The 23,883-nt window shown below is 37.2% G+C and overlaps 1 protein-coding gene across 3 annotated transcripts in view; it reads right to left on the minus strand.

Moving 5' to 3' along the window:
* Positions 1-22,483, minus strand: part of LOC134349319 (tetraspanin-17) — a 69,934-nt gene extending 47,451 nt beyond the window's left edge. For all 3 annotated transcript variants that reach the window (XR_010018645.1, XM_063053440.1, XM_063053441.1), the window contains exons 1-5: positions 22,289-22,483; positions 14,479-14,529; positions 11,154-11,300; positions 6,766-6,936; positions 3,586-3,711 (exon numbers count right to left, since the gene is read on the minus strand). Coding sequence is in view for 2 of the 3 variants with exons in the window: in XM_063053440.1 (XP_062909510.1) it covers positions 3,586-3,711; positions 6,766-6,936; positions 11,154-11,300; positions 14,479-14,529; positions 22,289-22,369 (576 nt within the window). In the remaining variant the exon portion in view is untranslated. The remainder of the gene's footprint in view (positions 1-3,585; positions 3,712-6,765; positions 6,937-11,153; positions 11,301-14,478; positions 14,530-22,288) is intronic.
* Positions 22,484-23,883: the final 1,400 nt, after the last annotated feature.

Here is a 23,883-nt window from a genome sequence, read left to right on the forward strand (position 1 = left end):
TTAAAATGGTTAGAGAATATAAAATACGCGAATACAGAATCTTGTCAGCACCAAAACATTTCAGAAAATTACCAAATGTATGCATGTAGGAAGAGAAAATAGAGGGTAACAACATCAAGAGGTGAAATAAGTACGTTAGTCAGAAACATTCTTGTCGCATAAGATGTTAAGTCCACCTTGGATAAAAGTTTAAAAGTAATCAAAGAAAACATTAGTCAAAGCAATGTCTAGCTCCCAAACAATAACCGTCCTGCACGAAAAAGTAAAATTCAACAAACAAAGGCACGTAAAAAGTGTAATGCATTAATAAATTGAGATATTGATCCAATCTGCATGAAGATTAATCAAGCTGGAAAGTTAGATCCATGAGCAAATGCACAGAATGCATTCAGGGTAGATGTCTTTAGCACTACATTATGAAGTCAATGAACAGGTGCCCTTGGTGAAAGGTTTAACAAATGACCTCAATAAATTAGGAAAATTACTGCAGAAAAAGTAACAGAGAAAAATAAAAACTGACAATAAGAATTTCTTATAAGTAACTAGAGAGAGGTCCAAGTGAACATTGGCTTGCTAGAGAATGGAGAAGGGAATGGTAATGGGAACAAAGAAATAACTACACCCTATCCTTATTATATGTGTCGTCAGACTATGCAGATTCACAGTTATGCAAGGAACCTATTTCTACCAACGTCTCGTTGTATGCATCCAAAATTCACAGTTACGCGAGGAGCTCTGCCTTCCTGCCAATACAAGTCACGTGTGCACGCTTCACAGTCTCACTGTTGGGATGAGAAGCACCGCTTTCTCGCCGGTGCACGCGCCTCACAATCTCTCTCCCACCACCCTCGTATTGGTTTTGGCAAGGTGTGGATGCACGATCTTAAACTTTAGTTGGTTTTACCTACGGTGCAATGAGTTTGTACTTGAAATATTTAACTATGCCTCCTAAGCGTCCGATGTCATGTCTTGGGCCGTCAGCCGAGCGGCAGAGAACTGCTCTAACACTTGGGAAAAAAAAGTTGGAAGTTATAAACAGTGCAGCATCAGCTGAAGGTAACACAGCTCTGAGACACTACTGCCGGGAACAGAATCTTGCCTTTAAAGTCCTTTTGTTGCTTGACAATGCGCCAGCCCATCCTTAACATTTGGGCAGCATTTATCCTAACATAACGGTGCATTTCCTGCCACCTAACAAAACATCGCTGATTCAACCACTCGACCAAGGTGTGATCCACATTCAAGGCGTACGTATTTTTTTTTACGGCGAACTATCTCTCAGATGCTGCAAGCAACAGACGATCTTGAAAATCCTGGGAGTTTACCAACGGTGAGGGAATGGTGGAAGTAGGAACACTTGGCACAAATGGCGATGGATGTGGACTCAAGTTTAGAATGGAGTCAGCATTTCAGTTGTTCCTTCCCTGCCGTCAACCTTTCTTCCCTACAAGCAGATTTATGCTGAAAAACAAAATGCTGCCAAGCAAACAACCCTCACCATGTTATGCAAATCGCTGTAATCTTCTGCTGCCGGCAGTTCTAAGAGTTCTGTGAGTCTTCCTTCACCCCTTGTTGTGCTTGATATGATCCTGACGACCACAACCATCCACCTTATCCGTGTAAAGCTGCCACAATAACCACTCATCTCCTGATGCCAACACACCTGCTGCTGTTGGTGAGTACTGTACACCAGAGGATGTTAACTTTCTATGATTTATTACATCAAATATTACCTTAAATTGATTAAATATAATACAAATGTTGTCTTGTAGTACTGCTTTTGTGTCATATTGGTATAAAAATGTGAATAAATTACAGATAAAACATACTTAGGAAGCCCTCTGGAATGCATCCTTATTTGCTCCATTTAAATAATTATTCACATTATGCAATTTCACATTATGCGTCAACTTCGAGGAACGTATCCCTCACATATAACGAGGACAGGATGTAAAGAGTTGAACACACATTTCATTATCAGTCTTTATGACAATAAGTACTTTGAATATCACATTGATAATAAGTAACGCTGGAGAGAAATACAGCATTACCACTACAGAGAACTAATACTAGTATACAAATGGGGTAAAATCCCTGGCCTGGAAAGCTTCCATCCTGGAATCCTAAAAGTTGTTACTAAGGTTTGCCATAATCTTCCAAGAATGTTTTAGTTATGGACAAATGCCAGCCCAATGGAAAACAAACAATGTGACAATTCTGGTTTTTAAAAAAAAAAACATCTTTCAGCTTAGCATCTCCTACTGGAATGATGTCTTAGAATCAATTATTAAATAATAGCCCATATGGAATATTGTAATTAAATCAAGCAGAGTCAATATGCCATTATGATGGGAAAATAGTGTCTGATTGATATTTCTTAGGAAAGTCTTGACCAAAGCCTTAGGTTTATTATTTTTTTGATTTGACAATACCATTCAAGTTGCTTCGCATTGGGTAAAGTCACAAGAAAAAGCGCCATAGTGTTGGAGATAGCATTGTGGCTTACATATACCCAACAGACTGAAAGCAGCAAATAGGAATAAGAGGTGAGAATTTCAAAGTGACAATCTTTGACCAATAGTAAGCTACCAAAACATGGGCTGGGACCATGACTCTTTATAGTACTGATAACTTGAAGGAAGAGAATACATTGTAGTTACATTTACAGAAAACAAAAGTGGATGGAATGTAAAGTTGTGAGAATACAACTTGCTTTAAAGTTTAAGAAAGCAGTAATAAATTGTTAAATAGGGCATATTGTGAGAAAATATAAAGTGGTTCACTTTGGACAGAACAAAAAAAAACTGAAAAGTTGCACACAAAAGGTTTCGGGCATCCTTGAGCTTGAACAACAGAATGCACATGTGTAGTAGGTTCTAGGAAAGACTAATGGAATATTGGCCTTTATTTCAAGAGACTGAAGCATAAAGATAGTGAAGTTTTATTGCAGTTGTATTAATCAATAATGTAACTAGTACTGTGAGCAATTCTGGCACCTGTTTAAGGAAAAAATATTTAATTCAAAGCAGTTTGGAGAATGATTCAGAGCACGACGGGGTTGCCCTATGAGGAAAAGTTAAACAGACTGGGATGTCACTCACTGGATTTAAGAAAGAGACACTCTTATTGAAACACAAGATTATTAGGGGGTGAATAAAATAAATGTTATTAAAGTACTTCTTCAGAAGACAATCTTAGCAAAAAAGAGATAAACATAGAAGGAAGAACTTCTCAGAGGATTTACATTCTTTGGAATTCCTTGACAGAGCTGAAGGAAATTTTGGGTATATTTCAGAGTGGTTTCTAATCAGCAAGGGATCTATTATTGGGAGAAGTTAGGAAAGAACTGAGAACTGTCAGATCAGCCATAACCACAAACGTGGGGAAAGCAGACTCAAGAATAGGCTACTTTTATTCCTACTTCATATGGCCATAATCAACTTTCAAAGTCAGTGTTCTCAAGCTTACATCAAGTAAAAATATTTTGTTTCTAGTTGTGTTCCAATTCAAGGAAGCAAAGTCTACTGAATTAAAGTAAGTTATAATGTACATATAAAACATTTAATTTATAAAGTATATTCATACCGCAGGGTCTTTTATACAGCAAGAAAATGGAACACCACATCGCTCTCGGCTTGGGTTAAAATCTGTACAGTTGAAGTAAATATTTAGGTCCCAGTCGATGGGCCCTCGAGCACCACAGCACAACCACTGTTATAACAAAGAACAACAAAAATATTAGAGCTATGCAAACAACAGACTATAACACCATCACATTTCATTTAATACTAAAATGCAGATGCGAGATAAATAAACCTTCATTAACTTTAACAAACACAACAGCTGACTCAGACAGAAGATATTTTTCTTCATAAAAAGTTGTTCCAAAATACTTAATGCTCCTCACCCTATGGTTAAAGAGAATTGCTTCAAGATGTTTCACATTCTTCTAATAAGAAAGTCAACTAAAATCCAATTATGTTACATCATCATTATACAAAAGGATAATACCACATGCAAGGTATGGACATAAAAGATATTTCAATTAAAGGAAATATTAACAAAGGTAGCCAGCACTCAAACTCAACATACATAAAGGATACATCTCATTTAAAATCCAATGTAGTGCAGGCAGCACTCTTTGAGAAATCTTACTCTTCACTTGCATAATAGCTAACTTATAAAGGACAAGGGATCCAACTTCCACCTCTCTATAATAACGTCACTTGAAGTACAGATAGTTGAATATGGAGCAGGTTGATTGTTGCTGCAAGGTCCCAACTCTATTCACCAACTTTTACCGTAGTTAATGCTGTAATTAATGTAGAAATTCATGATGCAGAATATTGCTTTCAGAGTGCTGATACCAACATGTTCCAGCAGCCCTTTACCAGAGTGCTTTTGTTTACTAAACAAGTAAAAGAATCTGAATTAATAAGTTACACACCACAGATGCTCAAAATACTTCATATTCAGTGTAGTAAATTATACATACAAGCATCTTCAACTCCAAAAAAAAACTCCATCAAGACTTTTTGTCAGGTAATAATGTCAAATCCAGGAACAGATCACATCAGTGAATGTGAAAGCATGACTATCAAAGGGAAAAACTAATTCTACATTCTCTTTCACCACTAAGAACCATCTTGAAGAAATATGAAATACATTCTGCTCTAAATACCATGCTCCTGAACCCAAGTCTGACTGAATACCTAACCCAGATTCCGAATGTTACAGAATAGTTAATATGTGGATCTGCAGATACAGATAAACAAGAACTTTGTGGACTAACGAGTGAACTAGATAACAATCCGTAAGGATTTTCAAACAATCAGAAACCAGATTCGGAGCTTTACTTTTATTTAAAGTTGATTGCCCAATTATATCTAGAATTGTAAGGAAATATTATGTACCAAAGCTCAGCACATCCTTTCACCTTCTTGCAAGCTACTGCACTGCATTGATATTTATAGGAGATATCTAAACATTGCTTGTAAAATAACATTCTTGCCCTTGTAATGCAAATGCTTCTGACACTCCCCAACTTGCTCCTTGTTAAATACATAGAGCTCCATCACATCTATACTGTGATCTGCAGAACCAAATCAATTTCAATTCTACAACAAACGGTTATTTAAAAAAAGGAGTTATTAGATGTTTAACAGAAAAGCATTTTATGAGATTTATCCTAGGATGCAATGAAAGATATGGGAGGAAAATACTGGTGTTCTGACAGATATTTTCAAGTATACAGTGGCCACAGAAGAGGCGCCACTTGACGAGAGGACAAAAAATATGGTACCTTTACTTCAGGGCATTATGCAACTATGAGCTGGTAAGTCTAATAGGCTAATAAGTTTGACAGTCAAGATTAAGTAATTATGGAAAAATATTGAGGGAACGGATCAATCTGCACTGACCGGGCACTTACCATTCTCTGTGCAAGAAAATTTGCCTCTTTTAACTACTTTAAACCTTTCATCTCATCCTAAAGCTATAATATTTCAATACTTCCACCCAAGGAAACAGATTAGATAGGTTAGTCAATCTTCTCAGGACCTTATAAACTTCTATCAGATCCCTCCCCAGCATCTGACAGCACTAAGAAAAAAAAATCCAATTTACTCAACCACTCCATATAGCTATTACTGTGAACTCCTTCCATACCCTCTCCAAAGCTCCACTTCCTTTCTGTAATGGAGCGATCAGAACTGCACAAGAAACTGCAGATGTGCCCTAGTCAACTTTTTTTTAATATAACGTTGCAACGTAACTTCTTGACTTTTATACTCAATTACTTGATCGATGAAGGAAAGCATAGTGTATGCCATTTTTACTACCCACGTTACACTTATTTCATATTTCACTATACTCTGTAATGAAAAATTCCTAAAAGATCCTGTAAAACAAATTAAAATTAAAATAGAAAAATAAAAAGTATTATTTGAGAAGTATAGACTGCCATCTGGCAGAATAAGGATGTAAAATGGTAACTCCACTTAATATTACTGAATTATTTTATTCCATCAAAACATACATTTCGCTATCATTAGCCGTGGAAATGCATCTGGGATCACCCAGTTTTGATAGATTAAAAGTGGACTAATAATTTACTCAAGGAAATAAGAAAAACTTCTTGCTTTTAAAACAGCTGATGTACACAAGTATACATTTTCAGTCACTTTCTTTAAGATTTTTGTGTTAGATAGTCCCTGAATTGTCAAGGATACACTTCCAGATCAGGACTGTGTGGATTAAAGGCAAATTAAAGCTTCTTCTACAATATCCAAGGCACGTTAAGCCAATTCCAATAGAGCACCAGTATCGTTCTTTTGCCAACTTCCACACAATTCACTCAGGCCTCTTACAGTGGTAATGCATATTCACAACTGAATAGCCTTCAAGTGCCTAAGTGAATAGAAATAAATCAACTCTGAACTCATACTACCCATTGTTATGCATGGATAAAGTGATTGGCTGGTTGTCTAAAACACACCTATTTCATCCAAAATTAAAGACTATACACATTACTATGAAATGGGAAAAATTGCAATAGTACAGTACAATCAGTTCCAATAATTACTTTTGAACTGTATTTATTATTCGGGTTTGCAGATGGAATGAGCAATCAAAGCACTTTCAGGATAATGGTTCTTGAATAATCACATTACTGCATTATACTGGAATAAATACCTACTCCATACATTATGTTAGATACAACTTCCAAGGTTTGGTTGAATTTAAGTAGTACATCTTGTTACTTACATATTCTTGTGCAAAATCAATAAGGTTTTGAAGATCTATGTCATCCCTATAAGCTTGAACATTTTTGTTGATAAATAAGTTGAGTTGATCCTTGATCCAGTCCTTGAAGACAAATGCTAGAATCCCAGTTGTCAACTCCATGAAGAAAATTAGACCCAGAAATACTGAAAACTGAAAAATAAAACTCATTACAGATGTAACTTGCACCAAAATATAATAATAGCTCATGCGTGGGATGTTTTCTCAGTTGACGGATTTTCACCATAGAATGTTCAAAATATCAGAACATCTGGATTCAATTTTCCAAATAATTTATTTTTAAGTATTTGATATACTACTCAAATGTAAAAAAAAATAGCATGTCGTAATTACCCCAGACTTCGCACGCTATGCAAAGCAGATGATCTTGAAATAGTATCCCCCAAAGAAGAGACCTTCAAAATCCCACGGAAATTTTAAATCTCAATTATAAATATCATTTTAATAATAGTTTTATGTACAGCAACAGACACAAAATGCTGGAGAAAATCAGATCAGGAAGCATCTATAGAAATGAATAACAGTCGACGTTTCAGGATGAGACCCTTCTTCATGACTGGAAAGGAAGGGGGAAGATGCCAGATTAAGGTGGGGAAGAGAAAGGATTACAAACTGGAAGGTGATAGGAGATGACAGGTGGGTGGGGGAGGGGATGAAGTAGGAAGCTGGGAGATGATAGGTAGAAATGGTAAAGAACTGAAGGAGGTATGTGATAGGACAGGAGAGTCAACCTTTCACCTTCCAGCTTCTGTTTCCATTTCAGATGGCAGGTCTCAGTCCGAAATGTTGACTGTTTATTTGATAATTTCCGTGGACAGTGCCTGACCTGCTGAATTTCTCCAGTATTTTTTGTGTTCCTTTGACATGCAGCATCCATAAAATGTCATGTTTATAGTTCTAGGTATGGCACTTCACAGTAATAATATGCCGTATCATTCCATATTACAATGATATGGCCCTGGATAACCTTTATCAAAAAACAAAGCCATTGCTTCTCGTTATAATCAGCACATATGTAATAATCTTCTGTGTTTTAAAACAAAACTTTCAAAATGGACCATTGGTTCAAGGCCATGGTGAAAACTATAAAATGCATTAGTGCATCCACGTACCATTAGGATGTCTGAAAAAATAAATCACTTTCTTAATTTAAACTATATTTCTACAACTTTTGAAATTTTGCATCTCTTCTAATTCAATTCAGTCCACCTTTGTATTTTGATTCTAACTGGTATGTCTGAGCAATTAGGAAGCAAATTAACTTTAATGCAAAAAATTGAAGATCAACTTTGATATATATGGAACTTATATACATCATAGAAAATATATTAAATGTTATACATGAGTAAAGGCGTAGGAATACATTAAATTTTTTTAAAAATCAGCTTTGCAGAACAATGTTTACAAAATAGTGGGAATTCTTTCAGGTAGTAAGGTATCAAGAAAATCCAAAATTAAGTCAAGTCTAAAAGGGGACATGTCCAAGCCACAGACAGCTGTGTAACTGTTCTAGTTTTCTTATGAAGACCATGGAGGTGAGAGACAGGAGATATCAAATCAGACTCCAGTAAGGATAAAACCAGAGATTACAGCTATCAGGAAAAACTGAACTAGCTGAAGCATTCATAGTCATAGTCAAACTTTATTGATCCCGGGGGAAATTGGTTTTCGTTACAGTTGCACCATAAATAATAAATAGTAATAGAAACATAATAGTTAAATAGTAATATGTAAATTATACCAGTAAATTATGAAATAAGTCCAGGACCAGCCTATTGGCTCAGGGGGTCTGACCCTCCAAGGGAGGAGTTGTAAAGTTTGATGGCCACAGGCAGAAATGACTTCCTATAACGCTCTGTGCTGCATCTCAGTGGAATGAGTCTCTGGCTGAATATACTCCTGTGCCCACCCAGTACATTATGTAGTGGATGGGAAACATTGACCAAGATGGCATGCAACTTAGACAGCATCCTCTTTTCAGACACCACCATGAGAGAGTCCAGTTCCATCCCCACAACATCACTGGCCTTCCCTCTTGAGGAAACAGAAATTATTAAAGTTCTTTAACATTATGAATGAATTGGAGAGTGAAGATGTTGAAAGATCATTTCCAATCACTGGAATACCCAACACCACTGGTATAAATACAGGAGACGCCATTCAAATCCAAATTGTAAGAAATAAACACCTGAATTCAAAGTAGTTAGAATGCAAAATACTTAACTGCAGAAAATAAAAAAAGAGATGATTCAGAAGAAAACTAGAAGAGTGCATGAAAGAAAAAAGAAAAAAAAGACGTGGAGGAAGAATGACAGAAAAGTGCAGATAATTTAAGATTATTTTAGAAGACCTAAAACTACCACATAACAAGTTATTAAATAAAATTAGAGCACCTTAGCTTAAGGCTAATATACTGGCTTAAGGATTGGTTAACAAATGACAAACAGCTGGAATAAATAGGACATTTTCATTTGGAAGATCGTAGATAGCGGGGTTCCAGAGGAACCAGTGTCAATGCTTAAGATGCTCACAATCTAAAGTGATGATTTGATGAAGGGAACTAAGTGCAGTATGTCCAAGATTTCTGATTCCCAAAGTTGTATCTCAATGGGAATTATGAGCAAGTCACAGAGGATCAGGAGAATATAAAGTACTGTGTAAAATTCTTAGGCACTCTAGATTTATTTATTTATTTATTTATTTTTAAATGTAAGGTTACAGATGGTATGGCCTCCACAGAGCCCTGATCTCAACATTATTGAACTGTCTGGGATTCCCTGGAGCGACAGAAACAAGTGAGACAGCCAAAGTCTGCAGAAGAACCATGGCAAGTTCTCCGAGACGCCTGAAACAACCTACCAGCCAATTCTTATATAACTGCATGACAGTGTAGCTAAGATAATGGATGCAGTTTTAAAAGCAAAGGGTGGTCACACCAAATATTGATTTGAGTTAGTTTTTACTGTTTACTGTTCTTCAGAGTAAATTTTTTGATATTTAGAAACTTTTCGTTGTATTATTTTTGAAAGCGTCTTCGCTTTACAGATTTTTTTTTAAACACGTGCCTAAGACTTCCGCACAGTACTGCAGACAACATCAAAAATTCTGAGACCATCCACATGGTAGATATAATAGAAAAGCAGACCATTTTCTAAATGGCAAAACTTGGAAAGATAATGATGCTCTGTAGGATCTCGGTGTTCCCATGAATGAACCACTAAGAAATAATATGTAGGTTCAACAGCAATTAGGAAGACAGACTGCACATTAGTTACTTTGGAAAAGAATTTGAATATGAGTGTAAAGTGTCTTACTTCAATTACATTAGGACCAAAGGATAGAAATAGTTATGATAGATGCAGTGCAAAGCAACATCTCTAGATTTTGGAAGAACGAGAGGCTATCACACAAACAGCATGACATTCTTTCAGAGCTTAAAAACACTGATGCAGGGAAAATGCTTTCCCCTTGATGGGGGATTTAGAACCAAGAGTTGCTTAAAAATAAGGTGTGAAAAGAACTTCTTCAATATGAGGGCACTGAACCTTTGAAATTTCCTATCCAAACTTTCTTTAGCAACATGGCAACTGCTGGGACGGAAGGTGATCATGTCTTTATGACACTACCAGGGTAGTTGAAGAGCTAACTCACCAAAAAAAAAATCAGTGCAGACCTTCTAAACTTCCCAATGTTAGATTTTGATTTCACATTTAAAAAAGGAACATCATATACACAAGGAACCAACAGTCTACAGGAAGTTTGGATTATATACCACTAAGCTTGCCACACTGCTGAGGTAAGTTCAGTAAGGGAATTTGAGCTGCAGTTGGTTATCATTTGTAAAATGTTTTAAACAGCAATTAAAAGTGCATCAGTGACATTTTGTTTGGCAAAATCATTTCCCCTGAAACTAATTAACATTGTTATTTCCTCACAGAGAAAACCAAACATAGTTGTGTTAACAATCCATTGACACATCAGAGTTTAATATTCACAACTATAATGGCCAATTCACATCAATTCATACTTGTCATCAAAACAATTTTGATCCTAATCTGTTTCTTAAAAGTTTTTTCTTTTCACAAATTTTCTATTTTTATCATCAGCTATTCCAAACTATTTATAAATGATGGTCAAATATGGATAAGTGGAAGTTTGAAGTAGCTTAATAAATATTTGGAATTTTTTAAAAATCTGAGTATGTTTATCAACTTAAATTTAAAGAAAAAACATTTTTTAAAAGTTGAAAAGCAATTTAAGCAGTTATTTCAAAAACACTTAATTCTAAAACTTTATAACATGTATAAGTACACCAATCATTCCATAGATGAGTGACAATGTGAACTTACAAATTTCAATAGGAAAGTATTCTCACGCAGTGCACCAATACAACCAGCAAATCCAAGCATGAACATGACTCCACCAACAACAATGAACAACCACACTGGGTCAAATCCTCCCAGGTCTGTGATAGAAGAGATGTTAGAAAGCACACCCTGAAAAAGAGTATTGCATGTGATTATCATTCAAAAGGCGCAGTAAACATCCTAATGTCGCTACTTCCCATGAATTTCAAATTCAACGTGAAAAATAGACTAATTTTCCCAAACACTGAAAAGACCTAACATTAATAATCAATTCTGTCATATAACAGAAAGTAGTCAATGCGTAAAAGATAACAATTGGTGTCACAAAGGCGGCATTTTCTATTGTAAAAATCTTTTACAGACAGATTAGAGAATCAAGGAACAGTCAAGGGGCTTCAGATTTGTTTTTCAATGCAAATCTAAGTGAATACTCATATCTTAGTTAAGGTTTTAAATGGCTTATCAGTCTTCACACTTCTGAACATAGATTAGTTACTAACAGAGAAATGTGTAGATGACATGAGGATAGTAAGGGACAAAATGCATGACAATGTTCTAGCAAGTGATTTTCCTCAGGCCTGGAATGGCTAGCAAGAGACGACACAGTTTTAAGGTGCTTGGAAGTAGGTACAGAGGAGATATCAAGGGCAAGATGTGTTTTTTTTAAAAAAAAACGCAGAGTAGCAAGTGCGTGGAATGGGCTGCCGGCGACGGTGGTGAAGGCGGATACAATAGGGTCTTTTAAGAGACTCCTAGACATGTACATGGAGCTCAGAAAAATAGAGGACTATGGGTGACCCTAGATAATTTCTAAGGTAAGAACATGTTCAGCACTGCTTTGTGGGCCGAAGGGCATGTATCGTGCTGTAGGTTTTCTATGTTTCTAATTTAATTCGATAAGCAGAAAGATGCATCCAGAGTAGGTGGCTGATTCTGACAGAATTCTCACAGGAATGCATAAAGAAATGGAATCCTTGCTCGTGTACCTGATCATTTGCTAAATCAGAGCTGGTTAGACTAAGATTAATGCTTTGAGATCATCTTGTTAGCATGACTTCAATTACAGAAATTGATAACAAGTCTCTAAATCACCCTCCTTTCAGAGCAATGTGGTTAGAATATTAGAACTTAATGTAACTATTACTCCAAAGAGTTAAAGATGAAGCTGTGTGGCAGTACGCAAGTTATAAGGTAGGATGGGTGAAGCTGCCAGTGTAGAAACTATACTGGTACCAAATGAGAATGAAAACTTTCTGAAGCTGAATTACAGATTAAAAATACACCATATAAATGTTACTTAGCTAAAACAAAATCTTATTTCAGTAGATAATTACAACATTTTATTAATAAATGGTGTAATTATGTGCTGAAATAAGATTGAGTTCATAGCAGAAGTTAGTTTGGGTATGTATACAGTGGCACGATAAAGTTTGTGAACCCTTTAGAGTTTTCTCTATTTCTGCATAAATATGACTTAAAATATGATCTTCATGCAAGTCCTAAAACTAAATAAAGAGAACCCAATTAAAGAAATAACACAAAAAAAACATTATACTTGTTCATTTATTTATTGAGAAAATTACATGTATTTGTTGGAAAAGTACGTGAACCTTTGCTTTCAGTAGTTGGTGTGACCCCTTGTACAGCAATAACTTCAACCAAACATTTCCAGTAACTGTTGATTAGTCCTGCACGTCAGCTTGGAGGAATTTTAGACCATTCCTCCATACTAAACTTTCAGTTCATCAATGCTTCTGGGATACTTTCCATGAACAGCTCTCTTCGGGTTATGCCATAGAATCTCAATTGGGTTAAGATCTGAACTCTGATTTGGCCATTCCAAAACACGAATTCTCTTCTTTTTAAACCATTCTATTGTTGATATACGCTTGCTGCATTATCCAACTTCTATCAAGCTTCAGGTGACAGACCACTACCCTGACATTCTCCTGTAAAATGTCTTGATACAAATTTCAATTCATTGTTCTCTCAACAAGTTGCAAGCTGTCCAGGCCCTGAGGCAGCAAAGCAGCCCCAAGCCATGATGATCCTTCCACCATGTTTCACAGCTGTTATGACATCTTGGTTTTGGTGCCCTTTTTCCTCCAAACATAGCAGTATGCATTTCTGCCAAAATGTTCAACTTTTGCCTCCTCTATCCACAGAATATTGTCCCAGAACCACTGTGGAACATCCAGATGGTCTTTGCAAACTTGAGACATATAGCATTTTTGGGGGGGAGAGCAGTGGCTTCCTCCATGGTGTGCTTCTAGTGATTTCTTCAGGTCTTTTGCTGTTACCCTTGGATTCTTTTTCACCTCCTTCAGCATTGCACATTGTGCTCTTGGTGTGATCTTTGCAGGACACCCATTTCTAGGGAGAGTAGCAACAGTACTGAATTTTCTCCTGTCAGGTCTTTAGAAATGCTTTTGTAGCCTTTTCCAGCTTCATGCATCTCTACAATTCTTCTTCCAAGGTCCTCTGAAGGTAGTTTTGATCGAGGCATGGTGCATATAAAGAGATCTTTATTGAGAAGTGCAGGCTCTGTCAGTAACCTAACCTTGTGTGGCTTTTATAAAGGGCAGGGTACCTCTACAACCCACACCTCCAATCTCATCTCATTGATTGGAACAGTTGACTCCAAATAGTTTTTGTAGAATGCATTACCCCAGAGGTTTACATACTTTTTTGAACCTAGGCTGTGATTGTTTAAATGGTGTACTCAGTAATGACAAGTAGTAGTACAATTGTTTGTGTGTTACTAGTTCAGGCAGATTATGCTTGTCTATTATTATGACTTAGATGAAGATATGACCACATTTTTATAAGTAATTAATGCAGAAAACTGGTTAATTGCAAAGGGTTCACAAACTTTCTCTTGCAACTGTAAATATATGGAAATCAAATGTACATTTTTTTGGAAGTATAAATTCCAAAGCAGTTTTGAAAAATAAAAAATTACTATATTCTGAATCAGAAAGAAAATAGAAATCTTCATCAGGTAAGTTGACATCTATAGGTCGAAAAACAGATTAATAAATTTTCAAAGGATCTTACAAAATGAAACATTCGAAAGACAGAAACCAGCAGGTGCTCCAAGGACATTTAATGTGTTACATAAATTCACTACCTTGTTTCTTCTTAAAATATTTAAGTGAACATATTTATTTAATATGAACCAAATTTAAATTGAGTGATTAAATTCTTAAAAACATTCAAACATTCCGTACTATACTACCACTTCCCAAGAATAGATTATGATAAAAATTAAGTTAAACAGCTTCAAACGTATGCATATACAGAATACCTTCTCAGCCCAAGCCCAGAGGCCTATTCCCAGAAATGCAGCTCCCAGCAACTGCAAAAGAAAACAGAATACAATGAAACATTAGGTATGCATATGCAGCTACCATACATCAGACAATCTAAAACTCACCATTCTGTAACATACCTGTAACAATCTCCCACCATTTGAAATAACAGTCTACATACGTTGTAGCAAAATATGTTGCATTTTTAAAAACAGTACTTCTGTTGAGTTTTCAGAATCCACTGAAAATCAGTGCAATGAACAGCTGATTGTGAAGGATTCTAAGACATCATGAAGATCCAATGGGAATGTGCAAATGCAGTTGTTTTCTTTCTGTTCCTAAACATGAACTATTGTTTTATTCTTCCTTGTAATCTACACTTCAAAAAAAATTGATCATCCCAATCATCCTGGACAGTGCATTTTGATCCCAATCACTTGCTCGAACAAAAAAGATTTTCTTCATGGTAATTTTGGTTCTTTTGCTAATCTTCATTCTACATTTTCCACACATTGAAGGATCAACCAAAAGGTAACTGAATGTTAGATCCTTTTCCACACCCCTTGTTCACTCTTACCGACCTAGACCCTTCAATGTGCAGCACTCTGTTTATTAAAGGCCAGCTCCAACACTGGCATCAAAACTGCTGAAAAGCAGTACTTGAGAGCTGCTTATCTTGGAGAAGCAGAAGGACAGTTCTCAGACACTTCCTCTTACCTCCCTGTCCCACTACTGCATATTGATCCCACTCTACAAATGACAGAACTCTCTTTCAACTCCATTCATTTACATAAATATATGGCTATGGTAGCTCTTGTGGAGCTAGCCTAAACCCATTTCTTTGGGAGAGACATACACAAGCCCGAGCCTCAGTCCTATACAGGACACTTTCCTCAATTACTTCTCCCCAATACATTGATGACTGTATTGATGCTACATCCTGCACGTTTGATACACAAAACTTCCATTACACATGCTACCAAGTTCCATCCAGCATCTACATTTGCGTAGTTGATGGAGTCAGATTTACACAGCACAGAAGGCGGCCCTTCAGCCAACATATCTATGCTGGCTAAAGACACCAAAAGCTTTCTTAATGTCACCACTTTCCGTCATGTATCCTGTGAAGATTTAATTCCATTCTCCCAGTTTCTTTGCCTCCAGTATAGCTGCTTTCTTGACATTCGATACCAATGCCTTGGAGATGTCTTCCTTTCTCCATAACCTTGTTTACTCCTCCACATAACCAATATGGTTTTCAACTGTATCCTTATAATTTCCATTCTTCCCCTTTCAACTGCTCTCGCCCCAGCTGGACCAAGGAGAGGGTTCCCCTCATCCTCGCATTCCATGCCCAGAACATTCATATAAGCATTGTCATAATATTTTATCCCTATTACTTAGCAGCACATTATCAATTGTCATTCATTTACAACCTTAAATAGTCCATGGAGTTTTAATGCAAATCTAAAGACTTGTGTGCAATGACAGGAGGATCCCAAACTGAGGTAAAAAAATGGGTATGGAGATTTTGCCTCAGAAAGTTAATTTTAGTTGGATTATTTAAAGCCACTTGTCCTTGCAGAACACCTGTGATCACAAATCAGTTAGTAATCTGCACCAAGCATCATCATAGACTTGCAAGAAAATACAGTGGATCCATTGGGGAAGCTTCATGAGCAAAGCGATTGAACAGAATGCCTCAGAACCAACATTTTCAAAGCACCAAGGCTTTGGCTGTCAGTGAGAAAGGCTTTCCAATTCAACCTTTCCTCCAAGGTTGACGTATTGGCCACACATCTCTCTGCACCTGTAACGGCTGCACTGGAAATAGATCACTGCCAATCTCCTTAGAGAACACATCTTTGCCAGGAAAGTCTGGGAAGAAACACAATAGGTATTTATAAGGAATTATCGTGAAAAGCTGCACGACACAGGACACTTTTGTGCAGAGACAAGGGAATACAAATGCTGGAATCTAGAGCAAATAAAATAAAATTGCTGGAGTAACTCGGCAGTACAGGAACAGGGATTGTCAATGTATCAGACCCGGACCCCACATAAGAAATTTGCTGAATGGGCTGCTTCCAGGAGCATATACTGAAACAAGTGTCAACTATTTTTGGGAAACAATAAAACAATGAAAGGCATCCACTGTATGCCCAAATTTTGCTGATATTCCAGAAAAGGGTATTCTCTATGACCAAGTAGTGCAAATTTTCATGTTCAAAGGTCCAAAATGATGTGGTACTGGGAACGTTCAGGTGGCTGCTCCCATTGCAAAGGCTCTAAATGGAAGGGCCATAGTTTTTGTGTATTTCCTGTAATTTGTGTGTAATCCTGTAATTACACACAAATTAGTTGAAATCTGTGTCACAAAACTCATGAACTATTTGCTTTAGGACTGTTAACGATAACTAATTACATGATCACTAATAATACATTAAAGTATTGAAATAAGATATTATGAACATGTTGAACTGATCACTGTTGGATACATTTGAATTTTTGTCAAATAAAGTATATTTTGAAATAAACGTTGCAACTTATCAGAGGAATATGGAAACCAAATAATACTACTGACACCCAAAGTTATTGTGAAGCCCAAGAGGGACCAGGTCAAAGAATCATGGAGCCCTTCGTTCTCCGAATGAGACAATGGAGATAAAACAAGATATTAATATCAACAGCAACAATCTGCTGGACAAACTCTGTGGATCAAGCAGCATCTGTGGGGGTGGTGGGGGAAGAGTGGAAAAAACTGTCAACATTTTAAGTTAAATCAGTACGGACCCCACCTAAACATTAACAGTTCCTTTACCACCACTGATGTTGTTCAATTCACTTGAGTTCCTTCAGCAGATGGTTTATTGGTCCAGATCCCAGCACTGACAGCATCTTGTGTCTCCATAAACATCAAGAGATTTTACATCCTCAAGGGTTCTTTAGAAAGCGAGAAAATTGGAAGGTGTTACTTTAACTCAATAAACTACATTCAGTTAAGGAAAAGATTTCAGAACAATCCAGATATACTTCTCAGAGACAGTTGAATTTATACTGTTAAAGCTTAAAATTGTGACCTTCACTGAAGCAGGATGCTCAATGTAAAGATAAACAATGTCCATTGTCTGTTTGCTCTTGTCCCAAGTAATTTTAGGGAAAAAACAACTGAAATAAATTTATCAAAATTATTCACCAAATAATTTTCCTCCAAAAAGTAAACAAAATGTTGGCAATTAATCTGCAAAGGACAAGTACCATTCCTGATGTTTCTTATTTCAATCACAAGCTGAGAGATCTATATGTGATACTCCTTTCTTATTATGAGCAGTATTAATCATCAGCACAAATACTAATGATCTAAGTGTGAAAAAAAAATGTTTTTCTGATGTGTTTGTAGTAATGTTTTTAAAGTTAGAAATACTTTTTTTGGAAAGCATTACATCTCCAAGAACTTAACTCTTTGTTATAGCAATTTAAGACGATAATTAAACTACATAAGTCAATAGTTTACATACACTTAGGTTGAAGTCATTAAAATTCATTGTTTAACCACTCCACAGATTTCATATTAGCAAACTATAGTATTAGCAAGACATTGAGGACATCTACTTTGTGCACGACACAAATAATTTTTCCAACAATTGTTTACAGACAGATTATTTCAATTTTAATTGACTATATCACGATTCCAGTGGGTCAGAAGTTTTCAAACAAAATTTAAAAAAATCAGCCAAGACCTCAGAAAAAAAAAATTGTGGACCTCCACAAGTCTGGTTCATCCTTGGGAGCAATTTCTAAACAACTGAAGGTATCACGTTCATCTGTACAAACAATAGTAGGCAAATATAAACACCATGGGACCACGCATCCGTCATACCGCTCAGGAAGGAGACGCATTCTGTCTCCTAGAGACGAACGTTCTTTGGTGCGAAAAGTGCAAATCAATCCCAGAACAACAGCAAAGGATCTTGTGAAGATGCTGAAGGAAACAGGTAGACAAGTAACTATATCCACAGTAAAACGAGTCCTACATCACATAACCTGAAAGGCTGCTCAGCAAGGAAGAAGCCACTGCTCCAAAACTGCCATAAAAAAGCCAGACTACAGTTTGCAAGTGCACATGGGGACATAGATCCTACTTTTTAGAGAAATGGTCTGATGAAACAAAAGTTGAACTGTTTGGCCATAATGACCATTGTTATGTTTGGAGGGAAAAGGGTGAGGCTTACAAGCCGAAAGAACACCATCCCAACCGTGAAGCGTAGGGGTGACAGCATCATGTTGTGGGGGTGCTTTGCTGCAGGAAGGACTGGTGTACTTCACAAAATAGATGGCATCATGAGGAAGGAAAATTATGTGGATATATTGAAGCAACATCTCAAGACATCAGCCAGGAAGTTAAAGCTCGGTCGTAAATGGGTCTTCCAAACATTGTGGCAAAATTGCTTAAGGACAACAAAGTCAAGGTATTGGAATGGCCATCACAAAGCCCTGACTTCAATCCGATAGAAAATTTGTGGGCAGAACTGAAAAAGCGTGTGCGAGCAAGGAGGCTTACAAACCTGACTCAGTTACACCAGTTCTGTCTGAAGGAATGAAACAAAAATCCAGCAACTTATTGTGAGAAGCTTGTGAAAGGCTACCCAAAATGGTTGACCCAAGTCAAACAATTTAAAGGCAATGCTACCAAATACTAACAAAGTATGTAAACTTCTAACCCATTGGGAATGTGAAGAAAGAAATAAAAGCTGAAATAAATTATTCTCTCTACTGTTATTCTGACATTTCACATTCTTAAAATAAAGTAGTGATCTTAACTGACCTAAGACAAGGAATGTTTTCTAGGATTAAATGTCAGGAATTGTGAAAAACTGAGTTTAAATATATTTGGCTAAGGTGTATGTAAACTTGACTTCAACTGTACAAGTTAAAAGTATCCTTATCTGGAATTCTTAAATTAATACATCTGAACAGATTACTCTTTACTACAAACAATATTTTTTTTGCCAAAAGTGGTCCACTTAATATGGTTAAATACATTAGGCCATTTATTAACAGACTACAGATGCAAACATAGGCAAGACAAAATACTGAATTTCTGGAACTAAAAATTTAGGCACCATCTATAGGGTCACATCCCAACCCAGATGGTGCTGGTCAAACCAGAAAGAATTTGAAAACACCAGGAATATGTTTCAGTCTGTACAGGTTGAATTTCCAATGAAAGTATACTCATGTCCCAATACATCAGAAAACAAGTAAAACAGGCTCTGAAATGACCCCGCCTCTAACCCACATGTATTATTTATTCCTGTAGACTTGATCGTGTTGAAAACTATCAAACTCAATCTACCATAACTCAAATCCATCAGTTCTACTATGACTAACCTAATTTGATACCCTTTGTTTCAATTTAAAAATATGTATTTTATATATAAATATTTATTTATACATAAAATTACTTGTGTCTGTAACTTCATCCTATTCTACAATCCACAAGCAGATATGCTCCTCCAGTTTGAAACATCACGAGCTTCGCCTTTACTGAGCATTTCTTGAGATGTTCTCATCTCAAACCCGAGTTGCCATGCTGATCTCATTTTCTTTCCTTCTTTAAAACCTTCCTATTTGACCAACATTCAAGCCATCCACTCCAACACACAATTACACAGCTGTATGTCACAGCACTGCTTTGACCTCTCTCATATTTTATAATGTTAAATATGAAATATTATTACAAGATATAGGAAAGAGAAACCTAAAGGTTGATCCACTCACCACATCACTTGATAGAATAGCCACTGTAATGTTAAAAAAATTAAAAACATCTGCAACAATGTAAATACATGAAACTAGCCTGTAAGATTACGGACATTTACAGACATTCATTTTAGCGCTTGATGCAGCTCTTAACCTGCCAAATGCTATTTTCCAGCTGTTTATTTTTTGGCTTCAAGTTTAAATCTACTTTAAATTTTAAATTTATTGAGCATTTCCATCTGTATTACTCAGCTACAGACACATGCATTCCGAATGGAAAACTCATTGTTAACATCTCCAAATGTGACCTCAGATTCTATAAGGGAAGAATGTGCATCATCCCAAAATAAGCCTGTGGTTTTATACAGTGACCCTTACCTTAGCCTCCTCTTTTCATTGGAATAAGCCTAGCCTATTCAATGTTTCCTTGGAGAAATAATTTCAGCAACATGCCTTGCCATATTCCATGGCAGTTCCCCTCAACCCAAAAAGTAGCTCAAAAAGATAAAGCACAAGACAGGGGCAGGACAGAGCAATGAAGATGAAGCATGGTAGGAGTGAGGAAAAATTGCCCCAGAGAAGCGGCTGCATGTGCCGAAGAAAAAAGTGCAGGGGTTGAAGCGATGTCTGTGCGGGTGCAGCATACAGGGGTGGGGAAGGGATTCAGCCATAGAGATCATGGGGGTGTGAAAGTTTAAGAAGTAGCATAAATAGTGTGTGAAGCCAGCTTGCATGGGGCAGTACAAGAGGTTAATGCAACACTATACGATGCCTGCTGCAAGATCAGTTAGATTCCTGCTGCCATCTGTAAGGAGTTTGTAGGTTCTCCCTGTAACCGCACAAGTTTCCTCTGGTGCTCCGCTTTCTTCCCACATTCCAAGGATTTATAGTTAGGGTCAGTGAGTTGTGGGCATGCGACGTTCGAGTTGGAAGCATAGAACACTTGTGGGGTGCCCAGCACAATACTGAATGATTTAATGCAAATAACACATTTCACTGTGTGCTTTGATGAACATATGACAAATAAGGCTAATCTTTAAACTTTTCATCTTTAATCTTGTGCACTAATTTCTTTGTATTCTGCCAATGTAGGTAAATAACCATACCTTTATATAGTAAGTGATTATATTCTCTAAAATTGTCCATTGGTGCCTTTTAAATCCCATATATGTAATTAACATCAATCATACAAGCAGACTTGGTATTAGTTAAAATTACATCATTACAGGGCAGTGAGCAATGTTCAGAAGTTAATATTGCCCTCTGAATATTTTTGTATAGTCACCCCTACTTGAAAAATAGTGATCATTACTCTAGATTAATTACTCCTTTTTCTATAATGTGCCCAGCACTGTACAGTACACCAGCTGTGGCCTATTATATTACACAATTCCAGCTTAACCCTGTATTTATTCAGCCAATAAAATACGCTGCATGCCTTCTCAACTACCTTTCACACTACCAACATAGTTTTACAAACCTTATTTAATATAAGGCAAGAAATTATGCAGCGTTGGTGCATCAAGAATTTTAATTAATAATTTAAAGGTTTTTAAAAATAAAAATGTTCTCTAATGATATGTGCACAAAGTTACAAAATTAACAATGACACCCTTTCCAACCACCTGCCTCTCCGTATTAAAATCAAACAAAAGCAGCAGCAGGCAGTTCCTGAATAACATACACAAAGGGGGAAACAGTAACTCAAAACTAAAATACAATTGCCATAATGTTGTTTCTTTCTCAATAACCCTGATCAGGTTCTTTTTCAGCTTTTGTTATGCTTCAGCAATGAAGCCAAAGGAGGGAGTTCCCTAGACGCCCACCACCTAACCTTACCCTCTTCCAATTATAAAATACTCCACATTGTTTCTCCGGCTACAAGGAGTTTTGTACAAACGTGTTGCAAGTACAGTGGCTTGTTGAAGAAGTTTTTTTTTGTTCTGGCCGCTGTTGTCAATACTGCGGATCAGCAGAGACTCCGAGAGCACGACTCGGACAAAAGACTTTGCATTAACACCCGACGCTAGCGTCCCCACTCACCCAGAACACGATGTTGAAGCCGAACAGCACATATTTGACGCAGCAACTAACTTCGGGTCCCTTGAAGTGTTTCCCGGACATGGTGAGCGGGAAGACGGGAGGCAGCGGACGGTGGAACAGGGAACGCCGGAGCCGACGGACGCCTTCATTCAGGATCAACACCCAACAAGAGAAGCCAGGCGCCAAGGCCCGCCCACCCACCTCATCAAGATACCGTATGATCAAACATCGGGCTGCGTGCACTCAACAGCCGGTCAACGGGACGAGTCTGACCCAGCTCACAGCTCCATCCCGCTAACGGCCGCCCGGCTATCCATCACCCCTTTCCGTGCACCTTAATCGACACTGCGCAAGCGTCCTTCGGACCCAGCGCATGCGAGTGGGATAAGTTTCTTGTTCCCAATGAACCAGTCCGAGGTCCGCCTGAAGATCACCGTGGCCAATGGTTTATTCCTTTCAGCTGCCACTCTTGTGACGCAAGACAACCCCAACAACCCCAATCGTCATCCCACAACATACAATGTACGAAGAACGCTTGGTTATTACCTCCCACTGAAGTTAAACAAGCTGATATGTAGTTATAAGGTGTTTTGGTATGGTTTACTTTTATGGAATAAGAGATAGCAATGTTTCAGTCAACAAGCACGATTTTCAAGTGTAAAAGAAAGCAGAAAAGGGGAAAAAGCATATCACTGCCATCAGGATGCTAACCCAAGAGTCAAGTTGATTACAGAAAGCTCAGCAAAGGGAGGAAATAGAAGGATACAGGAGAGGATGAGAAAAGATCAACAACAGACATCCCACCTCTCCTGGAAATTCCGAGAGTCAACCGCATATTCTTCTTCGGCAAACCAGGCTTAAGGTGCATTGCCGCCACCTGCTAGACTGAGTGTGGATCGTTGGATAAACAGGAGAAGGGAAAAGAATTGCATTCCTTATATTCTATATAATAAACCTGAGTCTTTTCAGATACTTCATGATACGGATCTGTAATTCTCTTGAATTCCCACTTAAAATGTCTTCTATACCCACATCAGTTTTTTTTTGTTTATCTTAAGCGCTCCTATCATCTTCACTCTTTCTTTTTGATACTGCTTACATTTTATCAACACATGTGCAACTGTTTCTGGTTGATTACAGTATTCACACAACCCAGTTGGATGTTTCTCTATTTTGTGTAATGTGTATTAAGATTAGTGTATCCAATTCTAAAACGACTGATGATCAGTTGTCTTTCTATATCCACTTGACAATCTTTTGTATCTGACTTGCCTCTGTATTTTGTACAGTTGTCTCCCTGTTTCACTCTCATCCCAATGTTTCTACCATGTCTCCTCAATACGTGTTTTAATAATGCTCTTGACTTCCGCTTTGCTATGAGGGATCTGGACGTCTATTACAGACGATTTGAGCGATTGTAATACTATCCACCTTTTCATTACCCTCCACAATGAGCAGGAACCCAAAGAAAGCTTACTTCTACCCCATTTTTGGTCAGTGTATACAACTTGCATAAAATCTCCAATAAAATATCCTGTCTACTTCCTGATTTTCTTGATTTGATCGAGGTTAATGCAGATAAACTGAACAGATTA

The sequence above is a fragment of the Mobula hypostoma genome, chromosome 7 (assembly GCF_963921235.1).
Source record: "Mobula hypostoma chromosome 7, sMobHyp1.1, whole genome shotgun sequence".
NCBI classification, from domain to species: Eukaryota; Metazoa; Chordata; class Chondrichthyes; order Myliobatiformes; family Myliobatidae; genus Mobula; species Mobula hypostoma.